Genomic DNA, 14,715 nt, shown 5'->3' on the forward strand with positions numbered 1-14,715 from the left:
GAGTGGTCATTTTAACAACATTAATTTTATCATATCCGTCTCTTACTTAAAACTACCTGATGGCTTCCCATTGCTTTTAAAACAAAATTTGGACTCTGCCAGAGTGGACTACAAGTTAAAAAAAAGGGCATCATGTTTGCTAGAAAGTCATCAAAAAATGACTTAAGCCCTCTATCAGATGGAGTACGTAATACCCACAAAATGGACTCAAACATATCAAATATTGTGAAGACGGCACAGGACCAGGCATTGCGTTTTGTTTTCTTCTGTTATACATAAGGTCACCATTAGTCAGAGTAGACTGCATGGCAACTAACGCCAACAATATGGTGGACAATATTGTTATGCTACTTTGTTCACAATACTTCAGTTACTACCTTCCCTTTGCTCCCCAATGATTGCGTGTAGTTTCCACCTCTGGGCCCTTGTCCTTGCTGCATCCTTTGCCTGAAATGCTCTTTTCCCAGGTCTTCACACATCTCTCGTCTCTCAGGGCTCAGCTCAAACATCACCTCCTCTGACAGGCCTTCCATGCTTTCCCCATCACAATCACTGTTTTATTACCTCCAAAGCACCCAGCCTCATGTAGATCAGACATTACTACTAGGAATGACTAAAGACCTACTTAGGCCTCTGTAGCACTCATCTTTCATGAGCAGGACGATTACCTACATAAACAAGAAGAGTAGAATCTCCCTTTCAATGAATCTAGTGCCCTAGCTTGGGGAATTTATAGAAACCTTGGGGGAGGTAATCTTACCAGGGAATTAGGGAGCAAGAAGGAGAATCAAGGAAGATACATCTATACACTGTATTCTTTTATAAAAAGTTTCAGAGTGTAGAAGATGTAACGCGGCGCTGTATGGGAGAAATGTCATAGAATCATCGGAAAATTTTGTTTCCATTTTTTGAGAAGGGGTACCTCATTTGAAACAAACAGTTATGAGACTGAAAAGACAAGGCAGAGACAGCCCTGACGTACTCAGGCGGAGTCCAAGCAAGCCTAGTCTGTCGTCGCCGACCTCGGACGAATCCGCGCCGGTGCCCACTAAACCGCCCCACTTGGTTATCTCAGGCGGCACGTGACCAAGAGTAAATGCATCCAGTTCCTCGCAGCGCTGAAATGGTTTTCAAAATATTAGAAGCAAAAGACACCTTTTCCTGAATTAAAATACAAAACACGAACTCTGAAAAAAGGCAGAAATGTACAGAGAAGAAAGTCCCGTTATCGTATTTTCTGACTCCCATCTTTATACCACCAGCACTTCCACAAAAGCAGGCCACCGCTGTTTCACTACGCGGGCGGGCGGGCCATGTGACGCCACCGGGCCGGAAGTGCGCAGGCGCCCGGGCGGCCTCGCGGGCGCTGTCGCGCGTCGGGCAGTTCGCGCGGGAGCCGGGAGCCCGGGCGCAGGGCTGCAAGTCGGTGGGAACGGAAGCGGCTGCTGGGCAGAGAGGGAGCCAGGATGGCGACTCCGAGCAGGAAGACGTCAACTCCAAACGTCCAGGCCTCCAAGAGAGTACTTCCGAGAGATCCTTCGTCGGAGATCCCGAGCAAGAGAAAGAGTTCTGCCCCGTCAACGCTGCCGCCTACGTCGCTGCTGCCGGTACCGCTGCATTCGTCAGGGCCTTTCGTGGAAGGCTCTATCGTCCGCATCGCGATGGAAAACTTCCTGTGAGTGGCCCCGAGGCCGCCCTGCGGCGGAGTTGGCGAGCGGGCCAGCAGGATGAGGGGCGCCAGCTGCGTGCGTGTGTGCACGTCGGAGTGTGTGTGTGTGTGTGTGTGTGTGTGAGACGGCTGGTGCAGAGACTGAACATGTGCTGGGTGCTGCAGGTCCAGGGTTACCGTGGGACTTTATACGTAGGCCGTGGAGATGGTGATGTATGTTGATGTAGTAGATGTGTGGGTTGTGTGATTTTTATGCATTCGCCAGTGTTTTTTGAAAGCGTCATATGACAGACAGTGGATTTACTAGGGACTAGGCGTCAGCCCACTGGGAGTTACGGACTCAAGGCAACATATTCTGTAATTCACAAAACTCTGGGCCCTGGGAACTCAGGAGGCAGCGGTTTAATCCAAGCAGCAATGATGCTATGGTAGATTCTTAAAGAGAGCATTTGCTACGTGGACAAAGAGGAGTATATAAGATGGTAGAAGTTGTCCCGGATGGAGGGAAATGTACAATAAAATTAAACCTCACTATGAATGGTTGTGCCTCCCAGCAGACCCTTGATTTCTCCAAATCCAGCGTTCCTCCCTAGTTCCTTTTCTTTCCCTTCAGTCAACTAATAAGCATTGAATAAATATGTTTTGAGAAAAATGCCGTGTATCTGTCTAGTATAGTACAGTTCATTGGCTCAGGGTCTTTTTTTATTGTTGTAATTTTTGTTCTTGTTGAAGCTTGCACATAGTCAAGTAGGGGCAAGAGAATTGTAACAATACCACCATTTTTTATGTGCCTACCATGTGCCAGATACAGAACAAGGTGCTTCTTTAACGCTGTTCCTTCATTGTTTTCTCCTAACAACTCTATGTATTATCTCTCTTGATGAGATAAGCTTAAAGAGGTTAATTTGCCCAGATTTACACAGCTAATAAGTAGCTGAATTGCTGTGTGAATATAGATCAGGAAAGATAAATGTAATCAAATAAGGTAGATGCCATGGGGGCACAAAAGAAATGGTTAATTTCTCCCGCAAGTATGAGAAAGAGCTTTGTAAAGAAAGTTATGAAAATGCAGAAATATGGGAAGCTTTCTTTCCATGGTAGACAAAGAAAAGGATGAGCACTGCAGGTTGAAAGAACAACCTGAAAGAGTTTGGTATATTTAGAAAACTTGTAGTATTTCAGTGTGGCTAAAACATAGTGAATATGTGAACAGGGGTGATACTGAAAGGTAGGTAATCATGGAGGGTTTGTATGTTTACTATGCTTGGGAATTCTAACTTCATCGGGTAGGCAAGCAGGATGAGTTTTAAGTGGGGGATGAGGTGTGATTTATGTTGCTCTGGAGACAGCGTGGGGGATGATGCAGAAAGTGTGAAGATTGGAGGTAAGAAGACTTTCACAATACGAAAGCAAGAGATGATGAGGATTCAAATACAGGAGTAGTAGTGAGGAATCAGAAAGAAAAGAGGTTCGATAGGATCTGGCAGAGATTAATTGTGAGGCATGAGAGGAAGAGAAAAATTGTGCTGCATTTTTCCCAAGTCCCTCTTACTTGGTTAATTGGTCAGAAAGTGCTACTTTTCAGCAGAGGGAACAGTTTGGGGAGAGTAAGAATAAATGGCTCGTGGATCCTGTGACTTGACGTTTCCTGTGGGATATCTCAGATGTGACAGTTAATATATAAGGGTCTGGGGCTTAGGAGAAATGTGTAAATAGGTGAGAGAGTGTAGAATCAGGCATACAGGTGATTATTGAAGTTATAGGAATGGTTGAGATTGCCCAAAAGAAAATGTGAATAGGAGCAATAGAAGGCCAAGTAGAGCTGGGGATAAATGCCAGCATTGAAGTGTGAGTAGGAGAGGAACTCAACACTGGAAAGGAGCTGTTCAGGGACATAAGAGGAGAACTGGGGGAGAATAATCTCACAGAAGCCAAGGAAAAAAAGTGTTTCAAAAATACATCTGCTACATTAAAGTCAGATAGCAGGACTAAAAAGAGTGCACTGAATATATCAATTAAGAAATGCTTCAATTTTGATGAATTAGTGAAAATAGAAAACTTTGCAGGCTGTAGAAGAATGAGGGATGAGGAAGTAAAGATTGGATATGAAGAGGAGAAAGAAGTTGGCTGAAAAGTACAGAGCCAAGTGAGGTTTTTTCTGTTCATTTTAACAATGAGAGGACTTTGTGTTTTAGAAAAGAAGTAGTAAGGGTAGGCTTCTTGTTGTTGTTATGTGCCCCCAAGTTGGACCTGACTCATAGCGACCCCTCCTTGGGTTTCCAAGGCATAGTGGCTAAGGCACTTGACTGCTAATCAGAAGGCTGGCGGTTCAAACCCACCAGCCACTCCTCGGAAGGAAGGTTGGGCAATCCTACTTCCGTAGTGATACTGCCTCGGAAACCCAAGGAGGGGTCGCTATGAGTCGGGGCCGACTCAACGGCACATAACAACAACAACAACAACAACTCAGTTGCTCACTGGCAAATTCCACCATGGAGTTAATTGCCAGTCTTATTATAGCAAATAACTACTACCAGTTGTCCAGCCAAGTTGACACCTATTTGCATGATCTCACCCAGTAATCTGGTGGGAGTTACAAAGATGTAGAAAACCCATACCGTGCAACTCACTACACTGTAGCTGTGTAAGGAGATTTTTTTTAATACTCAAGTGGTAACAGAGCAAAGCATCTGAAAAAATAAATTAGATGGATGTTATGTAGTATGAATTGAGACATATGGTGTTGGAAAACCTACAAGAAAATACTTTTCCATTAAACCAGAAAAACCAAACTCACTGCCATTGAGTTGATTCTGACTCATAACAACCCCCTTTGAGTTTCTGAAGTGGTAAATCTTTACAGAAGTAGATTGCCCAGTCTTCCTTTCACAGAGTGGCTAGTGGGTTTGAACCATCAACCTTCTGGTTAGCAATCAAATGCCTTAGACACTATGCTACCAGAGCTACTTACTTTTCCTTTACCTACCAGCATTCGTTTTTATTACCACCTAGAATTTTAAAATGATTAATTTCTTTGAGTATCAAATTGAGATGTGCTTGGTCAAATTATTTTATAGTAGCAGGTTAAACATTTATTCTTTGAGTATTAGTTAGCAGCTACTTGAGAACTAATGGAGATTCTCTGGGAATGGGACATTGGTTATGGGTTCCACTTCACATTATTCAAAGATAAGTTACAAGAATGTCCCAGTCAGAATTTGCTTCACGTTTTGTGATAACTATCCTGGCAACTAATAAGCATTAGCTGCTAACTCTTGCAGATAGGTAGAGTGCTGGAGCATGTAGTGTTCTGGCATGAGAGAGCATTACAAATGTACTTGGTGATGTTTTTGTTTCTACCCTGTAGGAGTAAAATTTATTTAAACCTGGACTAGCAATATAGAACCTTTGGTGAATTTTTTGACAGGAGATTAAAAGAATGAATGTTAATTAAGCATAAAATAATACTTTGATATGTATCTTTAGTTTTTTAATTAGAATAAAAATATTGGTTGGATTGTTTCAAATAATAAAATAAGGGAAATTGCTATTAAGCTTTTAGTTCAAGAGAAATATTGATAAAGGATCTATATATTTAAGATAATGCATGGCTTCTCCAACATTAAAATTTGATTTCGAGTTATTTGTGCAATAAAACAAAACAAAACAAAACAAAAAACTCACTGCCATCAAGTCAAATACTTAGAGTAGCTTTGATGTATTCTACTATATATTGTAATTATTAAAGATAATAATGATATCAAACTTGGTTTTATTCAACAGACATAGTCTTGAAAAAGGCATGTCAAATCTTATTTTCCTACTGAGGTTCTTATTTTAAATATGTATTACTGCTTTTTTATTTCCTCTAATTTATTAAGAAAACCAGTAAATAGCATTAAATTTGTAAGATTAGTTGGCTTTTTAAAGGGATTTGAGGAAGTCTAGATAATGATAACATGAAGCAAGAATACATGCTTTTGTAAAGAAGACATTCTTCTTTTTTTTAACTCTGCTTAGTAATTTTACCTCTATGTAATTCAGGACATATGATATCTGTGAAGTATCTCCTGGACCCCACTTGAATATGATTGTTGGAGCTAATGGAACAGGAAAGTCCAGCATCGTATGTGCCATTTGCCTTGGATTAGCAGGCAAACCTGCTTTCATGGGACGAACAGATAAGGTAAGTTAACATAAGAACATTTTTTTTTTTTTTTTGTTAAATTCTAGATGATCAATTGCGTTTAATTAATCAATGCAAATCAATTTCTGCATCCTGTCCCTGGGCCGTAGCCAATGTTTAGTGCAAGAATATAATGAATGTGAGGTTAGAAGGTATAAAAACTGGGAGATTTTCACTTCTGAAAGTAATTTGGACTGTATACCTAGAGAATTCTCCAAAATGCTAAAAACAGTGTAAAATATATTGTTTGAAGTACATTGCTGGATTTGTGGAAAGGTGAAGGAAATTAACCAAGTTTAAAATCAAAATAGTGTGAATTTAAAGAGGTAAGCAGGCTCTGGCCTTGTTTTCCCAGGAAGATTTGCTAATACTTGGCTCATTAAAGTCTGACTTTAAATTGGTTATACAAGGTTTGGGGTATTGAAGGTAGGGAAGATAAAACCTAGCTGAAAAAACAATAGCAAAGAATGGAACAGTGAGGGTTACTTATCTCATTATATCTCTGAATGGAGTGGGGAGATAAAAGGAAGTCTTCCAAAGACTTCTTAACTAGAAGCTTTAATACATTTAGAGCTAGAGTTCATGTTACTTACGGCTAGAACTCATATTATGATTTAAACTAAAGTCTTGTTTTAAATTTTATTTATCTTGTTGTTGAGAATATACACAGCAAAACATATACCATTTCAATGGTTTCTAAAGTGTACGGTTTAGTAACACTGATTATATTCTTTGAGTTGTGCAACCATTCTCACTCTCCTTTTCTGAGTTGTACCTGCACTATTAATCAGTCCTAAAGGTCCTGTCTAATCTTTTTAGTTGCTGTTGTCAGTTTGATCCCATTTAGATAATTCTTAAACGAGCATAATGCTCAAAACAGATTTTTGTTTTTAAACTAATTAAGCTAACCTATTACTGTGTTTAAAGTATTCAGGAGATATTTTTGATTTAAGATTTAAAGATTATTTCAGGGTAGTATTTTTAGGAGTTCAACCAACCTTCATGGCTCTAGAGAATTTTGCATTTTCCCCTCCTTGATCAGGATTCTTGTATAGAGTCTTCGATCAAAATGTTCAATGATGGTAGCAGAGCACCATCCAGTTCTCTAATCTCATGGCAGATGTGGCACTTGTTCATAGAGATAATTAGCCACATATTCCATGTCCTCCTCCTGTACTTGACTCTCCTTTTTTCTCTGTTGTTCCAGGTGAATAAAGACCAATTGTTGTACCTTAGATGGCTGCTTGTAAGCTTATAAAACCTAAGGCACGATGCATCCCCTAGGAGGTAGAACAGAAGCATTAAACATGGTATTAGACCAATTAACTGGGATGTCCTGTGAAACTATGACCCTAAACCTCCAAACCAAGAAACCAAATCCCATGAGTTTCTTGGTTGTACATAGGCAGCCTCAGCAACTACTCCTTTTTTGTCTGTTTGTTTTGGTCAATATTGTACATATATGTATCACATCACTTTTGCAGTTCTACTTTTTACAAGTGTAAAAATTGCAGCAGTTACAGTAATTGGCTGTGTGACCATATCCTTAATTACATGAACAAAAATTTTAAATTGTTATTTTGGTTTTTAGTTTCAGTTAGTAATATTTACAGGCACCCGCAGAAGCAAATACAGGTCCTCTGAAGGAATATAACTTCAGTCCAGTTCTCAAAGGAACAACACAAAGTTCCAAGAAATTCATAAATTCATACGTAAACATTACAAAACGTGGGAGGAAGTAAATCACCAAAAATAGGAACTGACCAAAGCAACATACTACAGAATCAGATCTACAAAGCTTGTATATGCTAGACTCATCAGATAGAGAATATAAACTAAGTATAATTTGATAAAAGAAATGAAAGAAGGTTGCAAGTATAAAAAAAGGAATAAGTGACAAAAAGATTTGTCAGATTTGAAAAAGAATCTAAGAGAACTTAAAGAAATGAAAAACATATTACTTGAAAAAGAAACTTGGACAGGAAAAACAACAGAGCATACACATTTAAGGAGAAAATGTGTCAACTAAAAGATCTGAAAATGATTTTAAAATGTAATACAAGGAGAAAGAGAGAAAAAATACAAAATTGAGGTTAAGAGACATAAGGAATAAAGGAAAATAGCCCAGTGTGTATCTGATTATAATCTGAGATAATGGAGAGACTAAAGAAGAGGAAAAGTCAAATAAAGAGTGATTAGGAATTTTTCAATAATGTTGAAAAACATGAATCCTTGGTTTTAAAAAGACTATTATATCTCAGGCAGGAAAGAAGATACACATTACATATTATAGACATTATAGTGAATTACAGAACACCAAACACAGAAGATTTTTAAAGCTGCCAAAAAAACCTATAAAGGAACCAGAATTAGACCAAGAGCTGACTTTTGGAAGTCTTAAAAGAGTAGAATAGTATTCTCCTTATCAAAAAAAATAGTAGCTAGTCTGTAATTGTATATCCAATAGTAATATTTTTACAGAATAAGATAGGAGAAAAAAGTGAATAAAGCCCGAGATCGCCACTTAGGGAACTTTGGATGTCTATAATTTAGGATGAAGGAAAATGATCACAGCAGGAATCTCTGAGATGCAAAAAGTAATGTTGAACAAAAAATTGTCAATGTATAGTAAAGTATATGTAAAGTGTTTAAAATAATAATGTCTATAATTTGTGGAGTTTAAAATAAACAGTCTAGAACTAAAATATTGGACAATAGGAATGAACTGTTGAGAGTTAAAGCATCCCAAGGATTTGTATTACTGGGGAGAAGTTAAGATAATTGATCAACTTCAGTATTAAATATGCATTTTAAGAGATAGACAGCCCCCACCCAAAAGACAGGAAGGAGGGAAAGCCAGGGCCGAGGGCAGTAAGATCCAGATAAGGGGAGGGAGACAGACAGCCCCCACCCAAAAGTCAAGAAGGAATGGAAAGCCAGGGCTGATGGCAGGATCTAGGGAAGGGAAGGGAGACAGACAGCCCCCACCCAAAGGCAGAAAGGTGGGAAAGCCAGGGCCAATGGCAGGATCCAGGTAAGGGGAAGGCAGAGAGGTTTCAAACAGCTAAGGGAGATGAATTTGTCTGTCAGTTTGTTTTACTGTGGTGGCTTAGATGTTTCAGTGAGGCTGGAGGCTGTAGCAGCGGTGTTTTCAAATACCAGCAGGGTTGTACATGGTGCATAGGTGTTAACACAGCTTACAGACTGAGACAGACTCAGAAGAAAGAAGAGACCATCATCCACTTCTCAAAGAATTGGTCAGGGAAAACCTTATGAATAGCAGAGAAACACTGTCTGATACATTACTGGACAACTTAATGAAGCACCTGGAAACATTGTCCAATATGGTGCCAGAAGACGAGACTTTGAGGTTGCAAGGCACTCAAAATACAACTGGGAAAGAGAGCCAACCTTTATGATAAGGATAAAGTAAAGCTTTTGGGACCTCCATTTGCTGATGGTGGCAGACTCAAATTGAGGAGAAACAGCTGCAAACATCCATTAATAATCAGAATATGGAACATACGAAGTAGGAATCTAGGAAAATTGGAAGTTGTCAAAAATGAAATGAAAAGCGTAAAGATCGATATCCTAGGCATTAGTGAGCTGAAATGGACTGGTTTTGGCCATTTTGAATCACACAACCATATGACCTGCTATGCCGGGAATGACACATTGAAGAAGAATGGCGTGGCATTCATCACAAAGGATGTTTCAAGATCTGTCCTGAAGTACAATGCTGTCGGTGATAGGATAATATCTGTATGCCTACATGGAAGACCAGTTAATACTATTATTCAAATTTAGACTCCAACCACCAAAGCCAAAGATGAGAAAGTTGAAGATTTTTATCAACTTCTGCAGGCTGAAATTGACTGAGAATGTAATAGAGATGTGTTAGTTATCACTGGTGACTGGAATGCAAAAGTTGGAAACAAAGAAGAGTCACTGATAGTTGGAAAATTTGGCCTTGGTGACAGAAATAAGTTTGGAGATCGCATGATAGAATTTTGCAAGATCAATGGCTTACTCATTGCAAATACCTTTTCATCAACACAAATGGCGGCTATACATGTGGACTTCATCAGATGGAATACCCAGGAATCATATTGACTACATCTGTGACAAGAGGCTATGGAAAAGCTCGGTATCTTCAGCCAAAACAAGGCCAGGAGCTGATTGTGGAACGAACAGACCATCAACTGCTCATATATGCAAGTTCAACTTGAAATTGAAGGCAATTATAAGAAGTCCACAAGAGCCAAAATATGACCTTGATGATATCCCTCCTGAATTTAGAGACCATCTGAAAAATAGATTGGATGCATTGAATACCAGTGACCAAAAACCAGAGGAATTGTGGGATGACATCAAGAACATAGTCCATGAAAAAAGCAAAAGGTCATTAAAAAGACAGGAAAGGAAGAAAAGACCAAAATGGATGTCAGAAGAGACTCTGAAAATTGCCCTTGAATGGAGAGTAGCCAAAACAAATGGAAGAAATGACAAGATAAAAGAGCCAAACAGAAGATTTAAAAGAGCAGCTCAAAAAGACAAAAAGTCAATTATTATAATGAAATGTGCAAAGACCTGGAGTTAGAAAACCAAAAGGGAACACCCTCAGCATTTATCAAGTTGAAAGTACTGAAGAAAAAATTCAGGCTTTGAGTTGTAGTATTGAAAGATTCTATGGGCAAAATACTGAATGATGCAGGAAACATCAAGAGAAGATAAAGGGAATGCACAGAGTCACTGTACCAAAAAGAATTGGTCGATGTTCATCCATTTCAGAGGTGACATGTGATCAAGAACCAATGGTATTGAAGGAGGAAGTTGAAGCATTGAAGGAAGTGGCAAAAAACACGGCTTCAGGAATTGACAGAATACCCATTGAGATGTTTCAACAAACGGATGCCACACTGGACGCACTCACTAAAGTGTACCAAGAGATTTTGAAGACAGTTTCCTGGCCAACTAACTAGAAAAGATCCATATTTGTACCCCTTCCAAAGAAAGGTGACCCATAAGATGTGGAAATTATCAAACTATCATTAATATTGCACACAAGTAAAAATCTTACTGAAGATAATTCATAAACAGTTGCAGCAGTATAGTGACAGGAACTTCCAGAAATGCAAGCTGGATTCAGAAATGGACGTGGAATAAGGGATATCATTTGTGATGTCAGATGGATCCTGGCTGAAAGCAAAGAATACCAGAAAGATGTTTGCTTGTGTTTTACTGACTGTGCAAAAGCATTTGATTGTGTGGATTATAACAAATTACGGATAACACTGTGAAGAATGGGAATTCCAGAACACTTAATTGTACTCATGAGGAACCTGTACATAGACTAGGAGGCTGTTGTTCAGATAGAACAAGGGGATACTGCATGGTTTAAAATCGAGAAGGGAGTGCATCAGGATTGTATCCTTTCACCATACTTGTTCAGTCTGTATGCTGAATGTGGTAGTTATGTTTGTATGTCATCTTGGCTGGGTCGCTGGTGATAGTTATTCCCCATGATGAGACTGGTAATCAACTCCATGTTGGAATCAACCACAAGCAGCTGAGTAGCTGCCTTTGGGATGTGGTCTGCTTCTTGTATATAAGCAGAAGCCTTGGGGAATGGTCTTTAGCTTATGGCACGCTTGAACCCTGCGTGTAGCCATGTCATTGTTCAGCAGCCTGCCATGCTCTGCCGACCTTGGGACTTACAATGGACTTGAATTAATGGCCAGCTGTGTGGTTTGGTAACATCGGGACTGTGCCATTTTATTTGTTGACCTTGGGCTTGTTAGCCTCAGCATCCAGTAGCTGCCTGAGTGAAGAAAAGCCTCTTGTTTCAATGGGCTAGGAGCAGGAGGCAGAGCTGAAGCCCAAGGTCAAGGGGCTTTCACACAGTCCTTAGAGCCTGGCACTTTGAACTTGGACTTAAAGCCTCCAAATTGTGAGAGAATAAACTCCTGTTTGTTTAAGCCATCCCTTATGTGGTATATTCTTGTCAGAACGGTGCTAGGTAACCAGAACACTGAGCAAATAATCCAAGAAGCTGAACTATATGAAGAATGTGGCATCATGATTAGAGGAAGACTCATTAACAAAACCTGAGATATGCTGACGACACAACTTTGCTTGCTGAAGGTGAGGATGACTTTAGGCACTTACTGGTAAAGATTGAAGACTGCGGTCTGCAGTATGGATTATATCTCAGTATAAAGAAAACAAAAATCCTCACAAATCCTCACAACTGAACCTATAAGCAGCATCACGATAAGTGGAGAAAAGGTTGAAGTTGTCAAAGACTTCATGTTGCTTGGTTCTACCATTGACACTAATGGAAGCAGCAGTCAGGACATCACACGATGTATAGCACTGGGCAGATCGGCTACAAAGGACCTCTTTCAAGTGCTGAAGAGTGAAGATGTCTCCTTGAGGACTGAGGTGCACCTGACACAAGCCATTGTATTTTCAGTCACCTCGTATGCATGTGAGAGCTGGACAAAGAATAAGGAAGACCAAAGAAAAGTCGATGCTTTTGAGTTGTGGTGCTGGCGAGGAAAGCTGAAACTACCATAAAGTACTAAAAGAATTAACAAATCTTTCCTGGAAGAAGTACAACCAGAATGTTCCTTAGAAGTGAGAATGGCTGGACTTCATCTCACTTACTTTGGTCATGGTATCAGAAGGGCCCATTCCCTGGAGAAGGATGTCATGCTTGGTAAGGTGGAGGGTTGACAAAAGAGGGGAAAGCCCTCAACGAGATGAATTGACAGTGGCTATGGTGATGGGCTCAAGTATAGCAAGGATCATGGAGCTGGCGTGGGACTGGGCAGTGTTTCGTTCTGCTGTGCATTGGGTTGCTACAAGTTGGAGACAACTCAGTGGCACCTGACAACAACAACATACATTTAAAAATTTTGGAATAACCACTAAAAAAATTGAAATGGATTATGTAACCTCTTTTAAAAATATGTTTGTTTGTTTGCTTTTTAATGCTATAGGGCAGACACTTAAAAAAAACCCAACACTAAACTCACTAGCATCGAGTCAGATCCGACTCATGGTGGCACCTCCTTGGGATTCCAAGGCAGTATCTCTATGGAAGTATATTGCCCAGTCTTCCTTCCAAGGAGTGGCTGGTGGGTTTGAACTGCCAGCTTTCTGGTTAGCAGTCAGATCCCTTAGGGACTGTGCCACCAGAGCTCCCTTTAGGAGAGACACTTGTTGTTATTGTTATGTACCATCGAGTCAGACCCGACTCATAGCGACCCCTCCTTGGGTTTCCAAGGCAGTATCGCTACGGAAGTAGATTGCCCAACCTTCCTTCCAAGGAGTGGCTGGTGGGTTTGAACCGCCAGCCTTCTGGTTAGCAGTCAAGTGCCTTAGGAGGTACAAAAAGATACTGCTTTCCATTAATAATTAGCCTTGAGCCCTTAGCCAGTTGTCTGTTGTTATTGTTGTTAGGTGCTGTCAAGTTGATTCTGACTTGTAGCGACCGTATGTACAACAGAATGAAGCACTGCCCAGTCCTGTGCAGTCTTTACGGTCCTTGCTATGCGTGAGCCCATTGTTGCAGCCTCTGTGTCAGTCCATATCATTGAGGGTCTTCCAATTGTGTAGACCTCAGTTTTTCTTCTTTTTGAAGAAGATTGGAGTAATCATTTCTGAGGGGAGGTCAAACTTTTGTGAATGTTGATAGTTTTTTATTGTCAGAAACAGTTTATTTAAATCCTTGTCTATACAGAGGTCTGCTGGATTGCACTGTAGGGGTTGTACAGTTGGAATGGGTTGCACTGTTACAGTTTTCACCAACCTTTCCATGTCTGTTTTTATCATAAAGAAAATGCATCTTTTCTTAACCTCGTGTGCTAAAAAGACATGGGATTGGCATCCTCTGTCCTCCTTCAGTCTCCCAAGGGGAAAACAGAGTCACCATCAACAGCCCAAGGCTTATTCCTATGAGGCCAGACGTGCTACCACTTCCCAACCTTTTTACCAACTCTGATACAAACCATCCCTTCCACAGCACTCCCTATTTCTCTGTTGGGTTTGATAATTCATTGCAATGGCCACACAGAACTCACAGGCAATACTCATGATTATGGGGTTACTAGGGAAATAACAGGCTAGAATTCAGATTCAGGAACATGCTCAGGATACAGTTCTTCAGTCAGGATAGTCTTCCTTCTGCTATACCCTCTGCGTGCCTCTCTGGCCCTTGGCCTCTTGGTCTGGCCTTTGCCCTGCTTGGGCCAGTATCACAAAGCCCTGCTAATAGTTAACCTAGGTGCACCCCACTCTGCCAGCAAGCCTCCTGCCCAAGGTCACTCAGCTTTCTTGCTCCTTGGGATGACAAACTTATCATTCTGTCTTGTGCCTCTTGCTTCCACTGATGCTGTCTCTCAGCTGGGCGTCTTTGCCAAGGAGGTCTAGTGTAGGGATTTCGGGTCCAAAGACATGCTCCACTCTACTCCACCTCTGCTGTGCAGTGAGATCCCGTTTCTGCTTGTAGGAGGGCTCATTTTAAGCCCAGCAGCATAGCAAAACTAACCTATCTCCACATTAGAGTTCGATATACCCTACTTGCATGTTCCCACCTGGTAATCTGGTGGGAGTCACAAAGACTGGTTAGAAAAGCCATACATCATGCATTAGAGCTTTTAAGGGAGACTGTGGAGTGCAGTGTTTCTTAGACAACAGAATTACATCTGTGCATACCACAGATGTATTTGGGGGATGCCCAGCTCTTCAGCGAGAATATTTTAATGTTTTTTATGTAAATGCTAATATAAAAATTTAACACAAGTATGTACTAGACTATCTGTGTGGTCAATAACTACCTCCTGGTATTTTTTTC

General features: G+C 40.5%; 1 protein-coding gene across 1 annotated transcript in view; it reads left to right on the forward strand.

Annotated features, from left to right (window-relative positions):
• The first annotated feature begins 1,466 nt into the window (after window positions 1-1,466).
• Window positions 1,467-14,715, forward strand: part of SMC5 (structural maintenance of chromosomes 5) — a 177,280-nt gene continuing 164,031 nt past the window's right edge. The window contains exons 1-2 of the mRNA XM_007939525.1: window positions 1,467-1,675; window positions 5,714-5,855. Coding sequence (XP_007937716.1) covers window positions 1,467-1,675; window positions 5,714-5,855 — 351 coding nt within the window. The remainder of the gene's footprint in view (window positions 1,676-5,713; window positions 5,856-14,715) is intronic.

Source organism: Orycteropus afer, unplaced genomic scaffold (genome assembly GCF_000298275.1).
Source record: "Orycteropus afer afer isolate SDZICR_OR568_19922 unplaced genomic scaffold, OryAfe1.0 scaffold00005, whole genome shotgun sequence".
Taxonomy (NCBI): Eukaryota; Metazoa; Chordata; class Mammalia; order Tubulidentata; family Orycteropodidae; genus Orycteropus; species Orycteropus afer.